This window comes from Callithrix jacchus, chromosome 8, assembly GCF_049354715.1.
Source record: "Callithrix jacchus isolate 240 chromosome 8, calJac240_pri, whole genome shotgun sequence".
Classification (NCBI taxonomy): Eukaryota; Metazoa; Chordata; class Mammalia; order Primates; family Cebidae; genus Callithrix; species Callithrix jacchus.
Genome location: NC_133509.1, coordinates 33,092,408 through 33,115,281, shown reverse-complemented (window position 1 = coordinate 33,115,281; position 22,874 = coordinate 33,092,408). Strand labels below are relative to the sequence as shown.

At 39.4% G+C, this 22,874-nt stretch overlaps 1 protein-coding gene across 2 annotated transcripts; it reads right to left on the bottom strand.

Moving 5' to 3' along the window:
• Positions 1-1,370: 1,370 nt before the first annotated feature.
• BLOC1S6 (biogenesis of lysosomal organelles complex 1 subunit 6) lies at positions 1,371-21,453 on the bottom strand. 2 transcript variants are annotated; one of them, XM_009005380.5, is made up of 5 exons: positions 21,283-21,453; positions 16,306-16,447; positions 7,792-7,879; positions 5,501-5,587; positions 1,371-4,645 (listed from the first exon to the last, which is right to left on the bottom strand). In XM_009005380.5, the coding sequence occupies exons 1-5, from the start codon at positions 21,380-21,382 to the stop codon at positions 4,526-4,528; spliced, it is 537 nt and encodes a 178-aa protein (XP_009003628.1). In that variant the 5' UTR covers positions 21,383-21,453; the 3' UTR covers positions 1,371-4,525. The 2 variants fall into 2 exon arrangements, with proteins under 2 accessions (XP_009003628.1, XP_002753470.1); XM_002753424.7 differs by having other exon boundaries at positions 21,301-21,453.
• Positions 21,454-22,874: the final 1,421 nt, after the last annotated feature.

Genomic DNA, 22,874 nt, shown 5'->3' with positions numbered 1-22,874 from the left:
TTACTAAGGCCCTATAGGCTTTAAATTTTTAAATTTTATAATCAAAGTGGAGGCTAGGAATCTTCAGGTTTATGGACATGTTTTTCTTAGTATTCCCTTGTACTTTTTAACTGTCTCTTCTAATAGACTAATAGAAGTCAGGCCTAAAAATAAGTGACAATCATTCTGAGTGATTTTCAACCCTTCCTTAATAGGATTTGATCATCACAGACTTCCTAGAGCTCACTAGGAATATATTTATGGTCTAATCCACAAATATATTGAATGAACAGCTACAAACTTTTCCTGTTTACAATGAAGTGACACTAGGGGGCAACCTTTTGTTACTTTTAACTAAAAATAGCTGGATTTTATTTATTGTTCTTTACATGCCTATAAGCCTCCCTTATTCAGGGTATGTATATGAAGGTCTGAATGGACTAATTCTGTCCCCAGAGCCCACATTTTTTTAAGTAAAACAGCCTTTTAAAAAAAAGTTAAAATCTGACCTAATATATTCTATTAGTTGGAAATTTTCATTTTTTTATAAGTTTTCATTTTTATAAGCAGGGATCTTTTTGAAGCACTTTGTACCAAACTACTAGTAGCTATTATTTTTGTTCTCAAAGAATAGTGGAAACCTTTTTTTTTTTTTGAGATGGAGTCTTGCTCTGTCATCCAGGCTGGAGTGCAGGGGCACGATCTCAGCTCACTGCAACCTCCACCTCCTGGGTTCAAGCAATTCTCCTGCCTCAGCCTCCCAAGCAGCTGTGATTACAAGCACACCACCATGCCCGGCTAATTTTTGTATTTTCAGTAGAGACAGGGTTTCACCATGTTGGTCAGGCTGCTCCTGACCTCAAGTGATCTGCCTGCCTCAGCCACCCAAAGTGTTGGGATTATAGGTGTGAGCCACTGTGCCTAGCCTCTATCACTTTTTTTTTTTGAAACAGGGTCTCACTCTGTCACCCAGGCTGGAGTGCAGTGGCACAAACTCTGACTCCTGGTTCAAGTGATTCTCAGACTTCTGAGTAGTGGCTGGGATTACAGGTGTGCACCACCATACCCGGCTAATTTTTGTATTTTTTGTAAAGAAAGGGTTTTGCCATGTTGGCCGAGCTGTTCTCGAACTCCCGGCCTCAAGTGATCCACCCACCTTGGCCTCCCAAAGTGCTGGGATTACAGGCATGAGCCACCATGCCTGGCCTTTCTATCGCCTTTCTAAAAGAGATTTCTTGAATGGACCCATAATTTTGTAATACAATAGATGGAGAACATTAAGAGAAATGACAGGTGAGAAGAGCAAAAGAGTAGAATGTTTGAAATAGTGTACACGAAGGGAGTATACAGTGCTATGCACAGAAGGATGCTTGATAAATGACATCAGGTAATTCAGAGACCTTTTTTTATTAAATGTGTAAAAAGTAGTTATTTTACAAGCTCAAAATCAGACAAATGTATGAAGGTATAATTGGTATAATTATAAACTGTATCATCCAAAAACTCAATGAGGACACAATCAATATTTACATTCAATATTTGCATATTTACATGATACTGCAAAGTAAATACAAAATGAGCTCCCATCATTTTAGTTCAGAACACAGGTGATATAATTTCAAAACAAAGGTAGTTTTCAACAAAAAACAGAAGTCTCCCAAGTACCAATTCACTATTTTGTGGAAAAATACAGCAAGACTAATTATAAGAGATCCATTCCAGTTTAGTCAGTAGGATATGTTGTTTGTTTATTTTGTGATTAGAAACAGGGTCTCACTCTGTCCTCTGGGCTGGAGTGCAGTGGTGCAATCAGAGCTCACTGCAGCCTTGAACTCCTGGGCTCAAAGATTCCTCCCACCTCAGCCTCCCAAAGCACTGGGATTACCGGTGTGAGCCATCACAGTCTACTAAGATACATTTTTGTTACTAAAATACAGCTAAAGTTTTGGATTTTAATCACCAAAATAACAGTACGTCTTGTTTACGATTAACCTTAAAATAGACGATACTAATATATATTCATTTTTTCATTTCTTTAACTCTCCAAAACTTAAATAATATAATTCTGAAAGTATTTGTGCCTTGTCATTTGTTCAATAAGTACGATTTCTTTTTATACAGGTCACAAAGTTCAAGTAACTAACCAGAATTCTTTATGAATTGCCTGTCTGCTGGGGTTCAGTCTTAAGTCTGATTATATCGAAAGCAGCAGCTCAGAATTTATTTCACAAAATTAATCGCCAGAGTTACTGGGTAGCTTTGTAGCTTTTAAAGTATTTCATTCCTTATAATACAACTCACTAGAGAGTCTATACTAGTGACTCCTGACATCAAAGTTATCTGGGGAGCTTTTTAAAAAACACATGGGATCCACCATCATAACTACACTAAGAATCAAGAACGTCTGTATTTTTTTAACGTCCCCAGGTGATAATGCTATGCAGCCTAGCGTGGGATACCCCAACCGACCACGAAGCCTATAGTTCTCATCTCTTCAGGTGCAGTGGAACCACTTTTTGTTTTGTTCAAAAACAAAAAGCAAAGCAAAACAAAGAAAACAGATGTGCTTCAGTAGATTGAGAGTCGTGTGCAGGAATCGGCATTTTAAATAACCACTGCAGTTGGTCCAAAACAACCTAGAAATACTGTAACACCTTTGTCAGATATCGTATCATAACGAGTACATTTAGCAATTTAGGTGACATTGTCTGCAAGCCCTAATGAATCTTGCCCCAGGCAGTTTTAGCAAGTGTTTGAGGACAACACTCAGCCTTTTCAAATAAAATATATTTATTTGAAATAAATATATTTCAAATATTAGGTCAAAGTCAACTGAATTGTGAGACCATCATTCATTAGAGGCAAACACTCTTTCCAACAATTTACACCTTTAAACAAACCAGATCTTAGCCCTCAACTTAAACCTACTGCTTTCTCTATCATTAGCCTGATATGTGATCAGAGGTAGTGATTCCAGCTTACCAAAAATGTACTGTGGATTATAAAACACAAACATTCATACATCTTTACAGGCTCTGTACAGTCCCTATGTAATAGAGATTGGAGACCAGGTGGATATTAAATAATACTGTAAAACAGTAAATAATACACTCTTGATTTTAAACAATGAAACCTCCTAAGATTTCCCTCACTTATAGTAAGTTTCTACATATAATATACAGAAAAAAATTCTAGAAAACACTAAAGTTATCATGCTGCTTCTTTTGTGAAGCTATTTTCTAAGTTTTCATCATCCCTGTAATTATCTATAAAGTGGGTAGTTGGTGTACATCATTCCACTTCAAAATAATTTTTTTTTTTTTTTGAGACAGTCTCACTCTATTGCCAGGCTGGAGTGCAGTACCTTGATCTTAGCTCATTGCAACCTCCACCTCCCAGGTTCAAGTGATTCTCTGGCTTCAGCCTCCCAAGTAGCTGGGATTACAGGCGCCGCTCCACAACGCCCAGCTAATTTTTGTATTTTTAGTAGAGACGGGGTTCCCCATGTTGGCCAGGTTGGTCTCAATCTCCTGACCTCGTGATTCACCCGCCTCGGCCTCCCAAAGTGCTGGGATTACAGCCGTGAATCATAGCGCCTGCCCTCACTTCAAGAATTTTTTACAAGCACAGAAACTATCCAGTGTATGATAACTGTTACTATAATACTACACTATTATAAATATACAAGCTCTTTTGAGTGTGACAGATCCACCACCTCCACCAAACTTTAAGAATAGATGTAATCTACTTTGAATCCAAAAGCTGCAGAAGCAGTGACAATGATGCTAAGAAGCAGAGAGAGTACATGGTTAGTAGAATCTATCTGGCATCTTGCTCACCTGAACTATACTTAAAGTGCTGTTATTTCCCATGCATGTACTTTGCCATTATGTTCTTCACAAAGACTTACCTCTTTCCCATAAGCCACCATGCCCAGTCCACAAACTAAACTATTTTAATGTTCAACAGAAAGAAAGGTAGCAACAAGTTCCTTATTTTTGTTAATTCTTGTTTCTTATAATAAAGAGTATATCACTGCTCACCAAAAAGCTATTGAGCTTCTGATGAAATTCAACTGTTCAAAAGGCTCACCTCTTTTCCAGAGGTGGGTATGATTAAACAGCTGGCATTTCTTCTTAACTAAGCAATGAAAAGGCAATTACTAAAAATCAGCATTGTATTGCCATAAAGGCAAGTCACTTCATAAAGTAAGAACCAGTTTTAAATCTATATTCATTAAGAAGCCAAAAAACTCATACGAATTTTTAACCACTTAAGAGTTTTCACCCACAATAATCAAACCATTTTCTAGTTTATAAGTGATTCAAGATAGAAATAATACATTTTAAATTAAACACAATTTGAAAAACTTACATAAAAATATCGAAAACCCTTTGAAAAGGCATGGAGACACAGTAATGCTGGAATAAGAATTTCAACATGTGACATAATGGCATAAGGCACTACCTCAGCTTCAGTCTACACTTAAGTCATCTTAACCCAAATATGGGATAGGAGAATAAAACACACACACACACACAACTTTTCACGTCCTTTTGGCTGGTCTGGCAGTTAACTGCTTTTCTCTTTCAAACTCCTTTTCTCGTTGCTGCTCCCTTTCCAACTCTTCTTTTTGCCTCTTCTGCTGCAGTTTAAGTGCTCTTTTCTGTGTTAAAAAAATTTTTTTAAACCAAGAGAGCAATCAAGGGTTACAGGTATGGCCTAATTTGAAAATAATAGTGCTCTGCTTTGAGGTAGTTCATTCACACTAATAAATTTCATCTTGGACATTTAAATTTGGGATAATTTAAGGTCCCTTTGATTGAAAAATATTTGTTGCTCTAAGCTCTTAAATGAAAACTGCAGTACACATCCAGAGAATCTAAGCCTATCAGCACAGTACTTGTAATGAAGCTGAGAGTGCAGTTCAAAAAAAAATGACATATTTTACCCTGCACGCAGTGGCTCATGTTTATAATCCCAGCACTTAGGGATGTCGAGGCCAGAGGGCTGCTTGAACTCAGTTTAAGACCAGCCTCGGCAACATAGGAAGATCCTGTCTCTAATATTTCTTTAAAAACAACATTGTTTAAAAGAAAACAATGTACCATGAATTAACTATGCTATTGTATGTGAGGGTATGAAAGTCAAAAAATGAATACTGGCCGGGCATGGTGGCTCACGCCAGCACTTTGAGAGGCCTAGGCGGGTGTATCACAAGATCAGGAGTTTGAGACCAACCTGGCCCACATGGTGAAACCCCGTTTCTACTAAAAATACAAAAATTAGCTGGGGGTGATGGTGGGCACCTGTAATCCCAGCTATTTGGGAGGCTGAGGTAGGAGAATCACTTCAACCCAGAAGGCAGAAGTTGCAGTGAGCCGAGATGGTATAACTACACTCCGGCCTAGGCACCAAGAGCAAAACTCGGTCTCAAAAATAGTAATAATAATAATAATAATGGGAAAAAAAAAATCAAACCTCTACTGTTGTAAAGAATGTGAAAGAATTTTCAACTCACTTTTAACTTTGATGTTTTTTCATGAAGCATCAGCATCTCTTTTCTTATATTCACCAACTTGGCATGATAGTGTTTAGCCTCAGCAAACTTAACATGGAAAAATAAAAGTCAAGTTAAAATAGACTAAAATATCAAAATACATAAATAAGACAATATATAAATGACAGTTCATGCTTTCTAAATTGGTCAAAATTTTTACAGTCTCATCTCTATATTTTAATTCCAAAATAAAGATTCTTATATCATTAGCAGGATTTTAAAGACATTTGACTTAGTTCAGATTGACAAAGTGTTACTAACCATAAAATAGACATTTATATTAAGACGGGTATAGACAATATTTTGCTTTAAAAACATGTAATTCTAAAATTTCAGGTAAGACTATCTAATAATGCTATCAGTTTCATTTAAGAAAAGTAAAACATGCTCTCTGCCTTTATAAGGGAGAGACTGAGCCAGAGTACATGAAACAGTTTAAGTGACGAGGCTGCTCATAAGGAAAATTCAAGCTGTAGCCACAGAGCCCTCAACAGAGAGGACAGTGGACAAGTTTAATCCTATTCCCTGGGCCCATTTAGTCACTTAGCAGAATGATCTCTGTGATGACACTTTCCTTCTTGAGGAGTCATAAGTACAGACTTTACAACTCGGCCAACCAGCATAATCTACAATTAAGTCTTATGTCAGAAGAAGATGGGAAGATGGTGCAAGCCTAGAGATGTCAGAGAGAAGGAGAAAAGCACACTATTTTCAGACAAGGTTACAGAAAGAGAAGAAAAGAATGAAAAGTCAGTAGAGAGATTCACAGCATTAATGTAGCTGCAAGTAGTCATTGTCTTATTAGCTCAGAAATTACAGTTCCTTTTTATATACCCTGGGACTTCCAGTTTTCAGTTCCTGGGACTTCCAGTTTTCAGTTCATAGATGATTATCAAAACTACTCTTGACTCAGAGAAAAAAAAAAAAAAGAAGACTCCATCCTGCCCCTTCAGACTAAAGCAGCGGTATTACATCTGCTTGGTTAATTCATTCAACATTCATTCATTCAACAAATATTCCTTCTGCTGCAACAGGATCTCAGGGAACATAAAATAGGTCAATATAGCCAGCCTTGTCCCCCTCCCTCACAAGAAACCAGAACTACCGGGCAAACAACTCTGTATTTACTTCCATGGGCCTCTGTCCAATGCCAGAGAATATGAACTTTGTTTTTTATTGTTATAAATGGAAAACATTAGTAAACAATCTCTGTCAAAGCAAAGTCCACTTTTTTAGGTATGTACAAATGGCTACGGTCATGCAAACCCAGGTTGTTTTTTTTTTTAAATACAGATCAGGTCTTGCTGTGTTGGCCAGGTTGGTCTTAAACTCCTGGACTCCCAAAGTGCTGGGATTACAGGCATAAATCACCATGCCCAGCCCACAAACCAAACTATTTTTAATATTCAATAGAAATGAAAGGTAGCAACAAGTTCCTTATTTTTGTTAATTCTTCGTTTCTTACAATAAAGAGTACCACTTCCTCTCGTCAAAAAGCTATAGAGCTTCTGATGAAATTCAACTGTTCAGCTATTGATATTGAAAAACATAACTGATCATTCTCAAAGTGTCTACCTCAGCCTATGGCATAAATTTATTATAGCATTATGAATATGCCATAATTAAATAAAATGGTAATTTAAGAAAACATGTAATTGGTCAAGAGAATTACACTTTCCTTAAAGAAAAAAAAAAGGTACCTCAAAGGTTCTTTACTTTCAGTTCCTTTTTGTTTGTTTGTTTTATTTTTCTTGAGACAGGGTCTCCCTCTATCACCCAGGCTGGAATACAGTGGCACGATCACAGCTCAATGTGGCCTCAACTTCCTGGGCTCAAGTGATCCTTGCACCTAACATCCTGGAATAGCTGTGACTACAGGCATGTGCCACCACATCCAGCTATTTTTTAAAATTATTTTTTGTAGAGATGGGGTCTCACTATGTTGCCCAGGCTGGTCTTGAACTACTGGGCTCAAGCAATCCTCCTGCCTCAGCTTCCCAAAGCACTGGGATTACAGGCATGAGCCACTGTGCCTGGTCTCAGTTGTCTTTTCTAAGTCTTCAACTCTGAGCAGATCTATTCCAAATGCACAAATAAGTTCAACTTCCTACTATAAATTCAACATTTGAAAGATAACAATTCAACAAAATAGACGTTCAATCAAGGTTTCTTGTTAAAAAGACAAATTCTAAACTTAAAATCTATTGCTAAGACAAAAGGTCATTAAGTTACATCAACTAAATCATACTTACCAGAGCATTAATATCCAACATAGAATGACATTCTTTAAATTTGGAAATCTCCTGTTCCAGTGTGTCTAACAACACAACTTGGTTCTGTCTGAAACAAAGACACACAGCCAAGATAAACTCTACATATTTAAAACTGGTCCATTAAAAGGAATCACATTCATCTTTGTGCCTTTTACTCTTCCTTCAATTTGTAATAACTCAAAATAATCCAATCATTTAAAAGTATTTTATTACTTATTTTTAACAACTCTCTATATTATTCCAAAACAGAAATTTTTTATAGAATTTTGCCCAAGAAATCCAATGTTTTCTATAACTTAAAATTGCAACATTCCCATAAAGGAAATGAGGAACAATGGCTTTTCAGATTACAGTAGAGAAAAATGCAGTATCAAAGGATAGTAAGTCAAAAGGGATAATTAAGCAGTAAGATGAAAAAAGCATAGGACTAGAAATCATAGCTTTCCCTGGCCAACAGCCAGTTACATGATCTTAGAAACTCAGTTTATTTCTCTGGCCTATAGCTCCTCATTTACAAAGTGAAAAGGTCAGACCGGATAATTTCTAATGTTTCTCATGATAATTCTGATTCAAAATCTACTAAGGAATAGAAGTCAACTTCCTTGATATTTCTTTCCACACCAATCAGTGTTAGGATCATAGGTATAAGTGACATTAAAAGGGTCACCTACCTAAATATTTTAAAGAATATTACAAAGAAAAATATATTATTCTCTAGATAGCACAGATTTATAAGCAAATCACATATGTAAGCACATTTATAAAACTGTGGTATCTAGAGAATAATGATTAAAAAAGAAATAGCAATGAAGAGATTGAGGGCAATTACAACATGTCTACCATCTAGCACTGAGTCTGGCATACCCTACAGGTCATAAATTTGTCTCTTGGCCAGAAATGGTGGTTCATGTCTATAATCCCAGTACTTTGGGAGACCAAGGAAGGTAGATTGCTTGAAGCCAAGAATTCAAGACCAGCATGGACAACAAAGCAAGACCCCATCTCTACAAAAACTAAAAAAAAAAAAATTAGCTGGGTAAGGTGGCACACACCAGTGGTCCAAACTACTTGGGAGCCTGAGGCAGAAGGATTGCTTGAGTTAGAGGTTGCAGTGAATTATAATGACACCACTGCACTATAGCCTATGTGACAGAGTGAGACCCCATCTCTACAAATAAAAATAAACAAATAAATTTGTCCCTTTAGCTTGGACTAGAAATCACAGAAAGTGAAATACAGAATGGATGAGAGGAAAACCCACCAAGTCAACCATCCGAGATAAGCAGGGCAGCAAAAATAGGCATTAGAACTAGAAAACAATAGAAAGGGGGGAAAAATCAATGAAACAAAAAGGTCTCACTATGTTGCCCAGGCTGTTCTTGAACTGCTGGGGTCAAGCAATCCTCCTGCCTCAGCTTCCCAAAGCACCGGGATTATAGGCATGAGCCTCTATGCGAGGTCACGGTTCCCTTTTCTAAGTCTTCAATAATAAGCAGATCTATTCCAAATGCTCAAGTAAGTTCAAAATCCTCCTACAAATTCAACATTTGAAAGATAACAATTCAACACAAGAGAAGTTCAATCAAGGCTTCTTATTAAAAAGACACATTCAAAAGATCAATAAAGTCGATAAACCTCTAGTCAGACCAACCAAGAAAAAAGAGAAAAGACCCAAAGTACTAATATTATTCATGAAAGAGCAATAACCACCACTGATCCCATGACATTAAAAGGATAATAAATGAATACTTTCAACAACTCGGTGCTCACAAATTTGATAACATGGATGGAATGGACTCTTTGAAAGATACAAACTACCAAAACTTACACAAGGAGAAACACAAAGTCTATGTGGGCCTATATTAATTAGACAAATTGAATCAGTAAGTAATAATCTTCCAAGGAGACAGAGTCTCGCTTCGTCGCCAGGCACCAGGCTGGAGTGCAGTGGCGCGACCTCGGCTCACTGCAACCTCCGCCTCCCGGGTTCAAGCAATTCTCCTGCCTCAGCCTCCTGAGTAGCTAGGACTACAGGCGAACGCCACCATGCCCAGTTAATTTTTGTATTTTTAGTAGAGACGGGGTTTCACCATGTTGGCCAAGAAGGTCTCGATCTCTTGACCTCATGATCCGCCTGCCTCGGCCTCCCAAAGTGCTGGGATTACAGGTGTGAGTGACCATGCCGGGACTTCAATGGTAATTTTTACCAAACATTTCAGGAAAAACCAATACCAACTCCCCACAGGCTCTTCCAGAAAATACATCAGTCCCACTTTATCTGCAGTTTTGCCTTCTTCAGTTTGAGGTATCTCCAGTCAACTGCAGCTATACTGTATCATCTCACATCATCACACGAAGGGTGAGTACAGCACAATAAGATATTTTGAGAGAGAGAGACCACGTTCACTTAACTTTCATTACAGTACTTTGTAACTGTTCTATTTTATTAGTAGTTATTGTTGTTAATCTCTTACTATGTCTAACTTATAAATTAAACTTTACCATATTATGTAAGTATAGGAAAAAACATAGCATATACAGGTTTACATCCATAATCTGAAAATCCAAAATGTTTCGAAACCTGAAACGTTTGGACAATGAATGGACCACTTGACCTCATGTGATGAGTCACAGGCAAAACTTTGTTTCATGCATAAAATTATTTAAAATACTGTATTAAAAAATTACCTTCAGGCTGCCTGTATAAGATAGATATATATGAAACAAACAAATTTCATGTTTAAATTTGGGTCCCATCCTCAAGATATTTAATTATGTATATGCAAAGATTCCAAAATCGGAAAAAATCCAAAATCGGAAACACTCTGGTCCCAAGCATTTTGAATAAGGGATATTCAACCGGTATATGGTTCGGTACTATTTGCTGTCTCAGGTATCCACTGGGGGTTTTGGAACTTATATTCCTTTAGATAAACAGCAACTACTGCAGAAGCAAAAGGTGCACTTCCCAACTCATTCTATGAGGCTAGCATTACCCTAAAACCAAACCAGATAAAGACATTACAATAAAGAAAATCTACAGACCAGTATCCCTCATGAACACCAATAAAAAGCTCCTCAACAAAGTATTAGCAAATTGAATCCAACAATGTGTAATAAGAGTTACACACCGCAACCAAGCGGGATTTCTTCCAAATATGCAAAGCTGGTTCAATATTCAAAAATTCAATCAATGCAATCTACCATCAACAGGCTAAAGAATAAAAATTATATAGTAGGCCAAGCGTGGTGGCTCACGCCTGTAATCCAAGCACTTTGGAGGCCAAGGTGGGTGGATCACCTGAGGTCAGGAGTTCAAGACCAGCCCAACCAACATGCTGAAACCCCATCTTTAAAAAAAAAAAATTATATGGTCATATAAATTGATGCAGAAAAAGCATTTGACCAAACCCAGCATCTATTCACGACTAAAAACCATCATCAAACTAAGAAGAGAAAGGATCTTCCTCAACTTAATAAGGAATTCTACCATATCAACAGGCTAAAGAAGAAAAATTATGTTGTCATATCAATTGATGCAGAAAAAGCATATGACAAAATTCAGCATCTATTCATGACTAAAAACCATCAACAAACTAAGAAGAGAGAGGATCTTCCTCAACTTAATGAGGATTACCTTTAAAAACCTACAGCTAACATTTAGGGTGAGAAAAGACATAATTTTCTCCTAAGATTAAAACAAGGCATGTCCCTTCACACAACTCCTATTCAATACCATACTTTAAGTTCCATCTAATACAGTAAGACAAGAAAAAGCAATAAAAGGTATACAAATTGAGAAGAAAAAAATAACTGTCTTTGTTCCCAGGTGATTTTCTATGTGGAAATTCCCAAAGATTCAATAAGAAACCTCCTGAAACTAATATGCAAGTATAGTAAGATTTCAGAAACAAGGTTAATATACAGAATTCAGTTGCCTTCCTATGAACCAGCAATAAATTTGAAATTTAAAAAACAATACCATTTATAGTAGCTCACCATTCCCAGTGAAATACTATGGTACAAATATAACAAAGTATATACAGGATCTATATACAAAAATTATAAAACTCTTAATGAAAAATGTCAAAGAAAATCTAAATAATAGGGACATTCCAAGGACACAGATTAAAAGACTCAACTGTTGTTGTAGTTGTTGTTCAGTTAGGGTCTCAGTCTGTCACCCAGGCTGGACTGCAGTGGTGTGATCACAGTTCACTGCAGCCTCGAACTCCTGGTTCAAGGGATCCTCTGCCTCAGCCTCCCAAGTAGCTATGACCAGGTGCACACTATGCCAGGCTGATATTTTTAATTATTTTGTAGAGACAGGGTCTCATTACATTCCCCAGGCTGGCCTCAAAAGATTCTTCTGCCCCAGCCTCCCAAAGTGCTTGGATTACCAGTGTCAACCATGCCCAGCCCTTCAATATCTTTTAAGATGTAAATTCTTCCCAACTCAATCTAAAGATTGAATGAAATCCCAATCAAAATTCCAGCAAGTTACCGTATAGATAACAACAAACTGTTTTAAAGTTCATACGATAAGGCAAAGACATAGAAGAGCCAACACAATACTGAAGAACAAAACTGGAAGACTCACAGTACCCAATTTCAAGACTTACTATAAAGCTACAGAAATCTGGCCAGGCACAGTGCCTCACTCCTGTAATCCCAGCACTTGGGAGCCTGAGACAGGTGATCACCTGAGGCAGGTGATCACCTGAGGGCAGGTGTTCAAGATCAGCCTGGCCAACAGGGTGAAAACCCATCTCTACTAAAAACACAAAAATTAGCTGGGCATGGTAGCGCACACCTATAATCCCAACTACTTGGGAGGCTGGGGTGCAAGAATCACTTGAACCCAGGAGGTGGAGGCTGCAGTGAGCTGAGATCATGCCACTGCATTCCAGCCTGGGCAACAGAGTGAGATCTTGTCTCAAAGAAAAACACCACCACCACCACCAAAATAAACTACAGAAATCAAGACAGCATGGTACTGGCAAAAGAACAGACATAGAGATCAATGGAACAGAACAGAAAACCCTTAAATAAACCTACACAAAAACAATCAACTTCTCTTTGACAAGGGTGCAAAGACAATGCAGTGGAGAAAGGACAGTCTTTTCAACAAATGATGGCTGGGTACAGTGGCTCATGCCTGTAATCCCAGCACTTTAGGAGGCTAAGGCAGGAGGATCACTAGAGCCCAGGAATTCAAGACCAGTCAGAGCAACATGGTGAAACTCCATTTCTACAATAAATATAAAAATTGGCCAGCCATCATTCCAGCTACTTGGGAGACTGAGGTAGGAGCATCACCTGAGCACAGGAAATCAAGGCTGCAGTGAGCTCACACTGCCACTGCACTCCAGTCTAGGCAACAGAGTGAGACCCTGTCTCAAACAACAGCAACAAATGGCACTGAAGCAACTGGATATCCATGTGCAAAGAAAGGAATCTATTAATAGACACAGACCTTACAGCCTCCATAAAAATTAACTCAAAATAGACCGGGCGCAGTGGCTCACGCCTATAACCCCAGCACTTTGGGAGGCCAAGGCAGGTGGATCATGAGGTCAGGAAATCAAGACCATCCTGGTCAACATGGTGAAACCCCATCTCTATTTAAAAAAAAAATTAACTCAAAATAAACCATAGGTCTAAATGTAAAATGCAAAACTAGAACTTCTAGAAGAAAACACAGGAGAAAATCTAAGTGACCTTGGTTTGGTGATGAGTTTTTAGATACAATATCAAAAGCAGAATTCATGAAAGAAAAAACGGATTTATTTATTAAAATTTAATAAATTTATTAAAATTAAAAACTCCTGCTCTGCAAAAGACACTGTAAAGAGAGTAGTAAGACAAACCACAGTCTTGGAGAAAATATTTGCAAAAAATATAAAAGACTCACATAAAAAATATACAAATAATTCTTAAAACTCAACAACATGAAAAACAATCCAATTTTAAAATGAGCAAAAGATCTGAACAGACACCTGTTATCTAACAAAGAATTTGTCTGATCTTTGTCCCAGGTTTCTGGCACAGAGCTTCTAAAATCCTTGGAATTTTCCAAGTGACAGAAGTGTCTTTGTTATCCGTGAGCTCCCTGGATCACACCTGAGTTTACACTAATAAAGTGACTCATGGTGGGCCCCTAGAGCTTCAAGATGGGAGGCTAATGAAAAATAGCAAAGAACATCTAGATAGTAGAGACATTCCAAGTACACAGATTAAAAGACTGAATTTTGTTGTTGAGATAGGGTCTCACTCTGTCACCCAGGCTAGGGCACAGCAGTATGACCATAGTTCACTGTGGCTTCAAACACCACACTGCTGAACATACTGATGTGTTGGCAGCAGGGGTTGGAGGTGGAAGGTGACACATCCTAATGTTACTGGGAGAAGAAACAGAACTTTTGTGTTCAGAAACCTCCCAGGCATTACCATGTGTGACTCTTCATTTGGCTAGTCCTGATGTGTACTCTTTATAATAAAACTGTAATTTTAATTACAGTTTTTCCTGACCCGTAAGTCTGGCCACTCTCAAAGAAGGTTCCAGAGAATGTGGTCAGGCGCAGTGGCGCATGCCTGTAATCCCAGCACTTTGGGAAGGCAAAGTGGGTGGATCACCTGAGGTCAGGATGGCCAACATGGTGAAACCCCATCCCTATTTAAAATGCAAAAATGAGCTGGGCGTGGTGGTGGGCAACTGTAATCCCAGCTACTTGGGAGGCTGAGGCAAGAGAATTACTTAAACTCAGGAGACGGAGGTTGCAGTGAACTGAGACCACGCCACTGTACTCCAGCCTGGATGACAAGAGTAAAACTCCATCTCGAAAACAAAAAAGCATAATAACTACTAATTCGTCATATTCAATAGTTAATTGTACTACTACCTGTGTAATCGTTTTCAAATTACTTAACCTCTCTGAGTCTCGGTGTCCTCAATTGTAAATGAAGATAATACTAGATACTTCATAAAGTTGGTGTCAGGAGTAACTGAAATATGCTTAAGTGCTGAGCATAGGTACATATAATAGGTACATATAATAACAAACAGTAGCTGATTTTACTATTATCATCAGAATAATCATTGTTGTCTGAGTGCGTAGGAAGATAATCAGGGGCAACGCTAAATTTTAGACAATATCATCAATTAAACTCTGCAATTAAACCTTGGTTCCCAGCTTCCTGAAAGTAAAAGTATTTTTCAGGTATGTTTGCTTGCAGTTTCTAACCTTCCTTCCGTCTATCATACCTCATACAACAACAAGGGTTGATTAGCAACAAAATATAAACTTTATCACACACTAGGGTTAAAAAAAATCTTGGTTGTGATTAGCACAAAACTGAGAAGGTTGCCAATTCCATAACTATAGTATACATGTAGTCTTAGAATAACTCAGTACCTTTTTTTTTTTTTTGAGACAGTCTCGCTGTCACCTGGGCTGGAGTGCAGTGGTGCAGATCTCAGCTCACTGCAAACGGCCTCCTGAGTTCAAGTGATTCTCCTGCCTCAGCCTCCCAAGTAGCTGGGGCTGCAGGTACACATCACCACCCCCAGCTAATTTTTCATATTTTTAGTAGAGACAGGGTTTCGCCAGGGTGGTCTCGAACTCCCGACCTCGAGTGATCTGCCCCCTCAGCTTCCTAAAGTGCTGGGATTATACCGCACCCTGCCTCAGTACCACTTTATATGCATTTAACACCTTAACACCAAGAATTATAACATTACTTATAATTATAAAATGAGCATAGTTGTTATTCTTCTCCTTTTGCTCTAACAAAAGTCTCTTAAGTGAGTTTTCAAAAGGTAGATCTCAGAGCAGTACCAGTTCATTGCCAGTGTAAAGCTGATCACTATGGAAAGAAATGACAGACAGGCCAACCTGGGCTATCCAGAGAGGGCCTGACCCAGGAGGCCCTCTGTTGTCTGTGGCTGGAAGCTGATAAAGCCAGAGTTTATGTTTAGTATACTGATCCCATTCTATGAGTTCTGTTCTATCTTATCCTGTTTTCTCAACCTATCTTCCAATCTTAACTAGTAAGGTTATCTACTAGGAATGAAACAGATCATCTCAAAAGATACTTACAGGTCTCTGGCAACTCATCTGAACCAGCAACTGAAAACAAGTGTGACTTATGGAGGCAATTTTTCAGTTCTACTCAGAAACAGGCGTATACCCATCCGAACAATCCCCAATAGGCAATAGTTTCATAAATAATAAAACACCAAACCTAATCACAGAGTCTAGGTAAAATTTAGGAGTACTGCTTAGAAGAAATCAAACAACTAGAAGTATTCATTTCACTTTTTACATTTAGAATATTATGAACTCCTCTATTCCAATCTGCTGTCAATAAAGATATAGACACACTCAATTATAATTGAATATTAAAAAATATCATGTCTTAACACAGTATACAATTAAATTAAGACTATGCCACAGCGGAAATGCGTGTATATCTGGTTTTTTACTTGCTTACGTGAGTTCCTGGAGGGCTTGTTTTGATCTCTGCAGATCTGGCAAATAATGAGAAAGCAATCCTTCTGCCAGTTGCTCCACAGCTTTGTCTTCCACAGTCAAGTCCTCTATTAACCCTTCATCTGGAGAAGTGTCACTTAAACCTGTCCCCAGCAAAAAATCAAGTTTAGGAACCTTGTATTTATTTTATTTTTTTAGGCTAGTCAAGTGAAGCAGTGGGAGTACAGAAAGAACAAATAAATTTGTAACTGGTTGTGATCAACTCGTTATAAACACCACTGCACTCCGACCAGCCAGAACCATTTAAACTGACACAGCTGATAAAAGAAGGTTGGGGAGTAGGAGGTAGAAAGGAAAGGAAGCCCATAAAGGCGGTTGAGAGCACACACACACTCCACCAATCACAGGTATCCTTCTTTTCTTTTTAAATTTTACCTCTGAGCGTCCTCTAAAAAATCAGTTATAAACGCTCAAAAACTGTTTTTAAGTTACTACCATAAGATAAAGTCTATGATAAATGAACATTAACATACACAAAATTCTGTGTCTTTATATATTTTTCAGGGCAGAGGATTTATAGTTTTCACTGGATTCTCAAAGGAATCTGAGGGCCAGGGGCAGTGGCTTCACACCTGTAATCCTAGTACTTTGGGAGGTCAAGGCAGGAGAATCACTTGAGCCCAGAATGGCTGGGCATGGTGGCACACACCTGTAGCCCCAGCTATTCAGGAGGCTGAGGTGGGAGGATCGCTTGAGCCCAGAAGTTCATGGCTGCAGCGAACTATGATCACACCACTGCACTCCAGCTTGGGCAGCAGAGCGAGACCCTGTCTCAAAATAATACATAAATATAAAAATGAAATAAAGGAGCCTGAGGCCAAAATGTGAATAACAGTCACTGAACTAAAGCATTCTTGCTTTCAAAAGTATGAAGAAATCATATAAACAAAAATGCAATGCCTAGAAAAATGTATGTTTTCAATTTTGTGAAAACAAAAATATAGGTCAACATTCATTTTACATATAGTTTGACATGTTACTTACACGTAAAAGGGGGGTTGTTGTGTTATTTATTAGGAAGGAGAAGAGGGATTTTCTAAGAATTTCTCCTCTCTTAAGATTCAGCATCTTAATTTACCATAGAAAGTAGCGTATAATCATTGTCTTATGTATAAACCTAGATCTGATGCTGGGATCAATGCCTCATCATTTTCCTTTGAATAATAAGTGTAAACATGTGCTAGGTATTCGAAAATGTCTAAGATGAGTAATTATCAATCACCATTCCTACCAAGAAAAATACAATTTCTAAATAGGGTTTAATGGTTTGTAAGATGGAATCACTGATTTACAGTCAGAGGAAAAAAGGCTGGGCACAGTGGCTCATGCTGGTAATCCCAACACTTTGGGAGGCCAAGGAGGGCGGATCACAAGGTCAAGAGATCAAGACCATCCTGGCCAACAGTGAAAATACAAAATTTAAAAATACTGAAAATACAAAAATTAGCTGGGCGTGGTGACACGCACCTGTACTCCCAGCTACTCAGAAGGCTGAAGCACGAGAATTGCTTGAACCCGGGAGCCAAGATTATGCCACTGCACTCCAGCCTGGTGATAGAGTAACACTCTGTCTCAAAAAAAAAAAGTAAGATGGTCACTTTACTAAAACTACACTCTAAAATTATGATTAATATTAAACTCTGAAACATCTTCAATCACAGCCTGGTAACAATCAGTAACATCAAATTAGATCACTACATAAAATACAGTTATCACAACACATTGCTTGTGACACATTTCTAGGTATAATTTTTACCACAGATTTAAATTTTGGCAAAATTGAGAAAAACAGGACCAGCATGGTGGCTCATGCCTGTAATCCCAGCATTCTGGGAGGTAGAGGCAGGTGGATCACTTGAGGTCGGGAGTTTGAGACCACTCTGGCCAACATGGTGAAACTCCATCTCTAATAAAAATACAAAAATGAGCCAGGCATAGTGTTGTCTGCCTGTAATGTCAGCTACTTGAGAGGCTGAAGCATGAGAATCGCTTGAACATGGGAGGCAGGGACTGCAGTGTGTGGAGATCTTGCCACTACGCTCCAGCCTGAGCGACAGAGCAAGACTCTTGTCTCAAAAAAAAAAAAAAAAGATTGAGGAAAACAACATGCTATTATATTCAAAATAAGCTTTTTCAAAATCAAATAAAATTACATAATTTTTATTTTAACCCTAAGAAATATATGAACAAACATTGGACTTCTCAGAGTTGCAAGGCAACATTCAAACAGGCAAGAGCTAACTAGACACTGAAGCACACCACATATAAAATACAAAACCAAAAATATATATAGAGAGAGAGAGAGAGAGAAAAGTGAAGCACTTAGAGATATTAATGTACCAACTGAATAGGAAGTGAATATATCTATCAATTATGCCATTGCTTAAGGCTTGATTACAATAACAATGCAATCAGCAACTTTAAGTATTAATAAATACAGAAAACAATTTTCTCTGTTTTATGATACGAACAACCAAAAAACGGCATTTCAACTTTAAGGAATAACAACTAATTCACTTCACTTACAATACATATATACATTTTAACTCACAAACCCTCCTCCTGCCCCAATGGTCTGGTTAATTATTGGGTAAGTCTCAGTTACTCTTACTTTTGTTTTTGGTTTTTTTTTCTCTCTTTTAGCCTCTGCTTGCAATAGTTAAGAAGTTACTCATGTTTTTATAAATATGTAATTACTACGTCCAAGGAGCTTTACTGTGGGAGAGCAAAGAAGAAAGGGAGGGTCCTTACTCTATTCATACAAGAAAGGTTTGCTGAACATCTGTATTATGTACCAGGTTCTGAGGTTACAACAAAAAATAAGGCAAGTCCCCTTCCCTGGAAGGGCACAAGACAAGGAATCACAGAATATAAATGAACGTTATTTCCATAACATTTTCTGTTTCTGCCATTAGAGAAACAGAAAATGTTATGGAAATTCGGGGGAGAAATACTTTCACTAGGGAAGTCTAGGAAAAATTCCTAAAGGAAGTGTGGACATTAAGCTAAAGCTCAAAGAGTGGATGGAGTTTTCATTTCTTTTTGTCTATTTGCGTGTTACTCACTGTAAAAGCTTAAAACACTACAGAAGGAGGCACAAACTGTAAAGTAAAAATACTCCTTCTCACGCCCTAACTCCAGTAGGAGTTACTCTGGAGTTTTTCACAGAGCCTTCCAGAAATTGTCTTTGCATACCTATGCATATACTGTTTTTATCACAAATGAACTGTTACTCACATCATTTTGCAACTTTTAAAATATGTATCTTAGGTATCTTTTCATACCAGCATATAGGGATCTACTACATTCTTTCTAACAAAGTAGAATTCTACCACAGTTGGTTTAACCAGTCCCCCCACGGATGGGTTATTTAGGTTATTTTCACTTCTTGCTATTTCAAACAATGCCACAGTGAGCTTCCTTGCTTATCGTTATATTTGTGTCACTTTCTGTAGAAAAATTTCTTAGAAGTAGATTGTTGGGACAAACAGTTTACGCATTTTTTTAAACAGACACTGCCAAACTGCCCTCCTAAGAAATTGGCACCAATTTGTACTCCCACCAACAATCTGTGAGGACTATTTCCAAATGGGGAAGAAATCTACAGCAAGAGTAGAATGGATGCAGTATGGATAAAGAAAGCAGCATGAGGAAAGGCTGGAAGACAGTGTAGGACTCTTCTGGAGAGGCATGGGGCATATGCAGCATAGCAATAGTGAGCTGTAAGACCATGTGGAAGGCTAGTAAGGGCCTCTAAATGCCAAGTGAATGGTTTGGACGTTTGCTAGTAAGTAGTGAGGAGCTATTTAAGGTTTCTGAACACAGGAATGACATGACTGAAGCTTTAACTTGGGACAGTGATGTGACAGCAGTGGAGCAGATGCCTTGAAAGAGTAAGAGTGTGGAGGTGGACTAGCCTTTCAACGGCTGTTTTAAGGGTGAAATTACAAGGAGATGGAAATTGTATTGGAGAATCCCCTAGAGGTGGAAGGAGAGAGAAAGGAAAAAGTCCAGAGAAATTTCAGTTTTAAGTCAGAATGGCCTACCACCATTAACAGGATGAGACATGTTTTCATTTATGTACATGCCTTGTGTGATATTAGCACAAAACAATCACGTCAAAGTATCCAGCTAGCAGATGGAGAAGCAAACAAGAATTAAGAGAGGGGCCGAAGTTGGAAATACATACAAGAAAGTCATATTTATAGAAACGACTTATGAAAGTGTAAAGAGATCGCTGAGGAAAAGCATGACCAGGAAAGTGCTAGAGCACTATTTGGCGGTAACCCCTATACTTCTGAAGCAGGAAGTAAAACAAAAAGTGCATCCAAAGCCCTGCAGCCTTTCTCATCTAGAGCCTCATCTGAACCACAGAACACAGAAAATGCTCTGAGTGGCCATTTTCTCAGTTCTCCCAAGGATGGTACATAAATAGTACCATTTGGGTGCAGAGCAAGTTCATTCCATTCAGTTGATGCCTTCGGGCATCAGAGTTTAAATCTCTCCAGGAACTCTACTGAAAAAGACTGCTGCAGGAATAGAGATGAGGTAATACCACCAAGCTGACCAGAATTTCATGAATGAGTGATCAGTATTATAGAATATGTCACCTCTCTGAATTCTAAATTGATCATCTTTCGGTAAATCCATCCCCCACCACTACCGTATTGAAGTCACACAAACTCAGAACGGCTTCACCATCAACGGCCTCCAATCGCACCCCAATACACCGCTTCCCCTCGGGACTTCAGTTCCGCCCATTCCCCTGGGCAGAGGGGCCAGAGCGGTTCCCCACTTCTGCACTAGGGTCAGAGCCCGGGGGCCGCAGCTGCCAAAAGGCGCTTACTCCTCCAGGGTTTCTCCGGAGTCCTACCCACTCAGGTCCCGGCCCCTCACACCCATCCCAGGCCGTACGTACCCGCCAGACAGTACGTACCCGGCGTCGGCTCCCCGGCCTCCAAGCTGTCGGGTGGCCGTGTCAGGACCCCGACCGGGGACGACGGCCCAGGGACACTCATATCCCTCCAGCTGGGAACAGAGGGAAAGGGAAGAAGACGTCTAGCCCTTCAGAAGCAAGGAGGAGGCGCCTAATGACCCCAGCGTCTCAGCGGACGCAAGCTACTGTCGCACCCGGAAGTGACGGAGGCTCCGGTCACATGCTCGAGAGTTGATTCAACTGCATGGCGTTGTGAGGACCCCCACGCTGACATCGTCATCTGGCCCCGGACGCAGTGTCAGCGGACTCAGCAGTGCGGGGCTCCCTGCAACCCGATTGGCGGGAGCTGGGAGAGGACGGTGGCGGGTTTGGGCTGCTCCCCAGGGTCACGAAGACCGGAAGAGCGTTGTCGTTGTTGGACGCGGGCGAGCTGTCAGGCTTTGTTCACTAAGGCTAGGGAGAAAACAGGACTTCCAGCCCTAAGGCGGCACAGCTTTTTAGTATTGTCTCCGTGTTTAAGGAAAACCTTAAGAACAGGGAATGCATGCTTTCCCTGCGATTTGGACCATTAAAAAATTCAGTGCCGCCAGGCGCAGTGGCTCACTCCTGTAATCCCAGCACTCTGGGAGGCCGAGGTGGGCGGAGTACAAGCTCAAGAGTTCGAGACCAACCTGACCAACATGGTGAAACCCCTGTCTACTAAAAACACCAAAAAGTAGCTGGGCGTGGTAGCGCATATCTGTAATCCCAGCTGCTTAGGAGGCTGAGGCAGGAGAATCGCTCAAACCCGGGAGGTAGAGGTTGTGATGAGCAAGCTCTGACCACTGCACTCCAGCCTGGGAGACAGAGGGAGATTGTCTCAAAAATAAAAACAATGCAAACAAACATTCGGTGCCTAGGTCTCTGCCAGCCTCAGCCTTGTTAACTGGGGCTTTGCCACTCTTCTGGTCTTCACCTGTTAAGTACAGGTGAGTGATTTATGCCTTCAGTTGCAGCACCTAGTTAACAAATTTGGCCAAATTATCAGAAACTGCGCTTGCTGAGATCCTGTGGAATGGTCTCATGAATTTTGTTGGAAAACACAAAGGGCATACATAGGCAGCTCTGGACCAAAGAAAACGATTTAGCTCTGCCCTCTCTAGCTTATACCTACTCATCTCAACTGTAATTGTGGCCTCCTAATGTTGCTCCCCAATTATGCCTATTCAGTTTTCTCAGCTGTAACCAAAGTTTACTTCAAAAAAAATTAGAATTTGCAAGCCTCTGCAACCTGCACTGGCTCCCCATTCCCCTTATCAGTGCATTCACACCCTTTCCTCTTTGAGCTTCTTTTCCTCTTAATATTAGCTCCTCCTTATTACCGATTGTAGGCAGAATAATGGCCCCTCAAAGATGTCCACAGCCTAAACACCAGAAGCTGTGAATATGTTAGCTCGCATAGCAATGGGGAATTAATGTTGTTAATTACCTGGTGTTGAAATAGATTATCCTGGAATCACTTTAACCAGGAAGGCAGAGGTTGTAGGGAGCTGGGTATCTCCACTGCACTCTACCCTGGGTGACAGGGTGAGACC

Bases quoted from the DNA above. Each gene is read 5' to 3' on its own strand.
- BLOC1S6 (XM_009005380.5), bottom strand. From the start codon at position 21,382: ATGAGTGTCCCTGGGCCGTCGTCCCCGGTCGGGGTCCTGACACGGCCA. The intron at 16,448-21,282 runs GTACGTACGGCC...TGCTGGGGACAG, and splicing joins GGGTACGTACTGTCTGGCGG to GTTTAAGTGACACTTCTCCA. The intron at 5,588-7,791 runs GTAAGTATGATT...TTCCATGTTAAG, and splicing joins TGTTGGATATTAATGCTCTG to TTTGCTGAGGCTAAACACTA.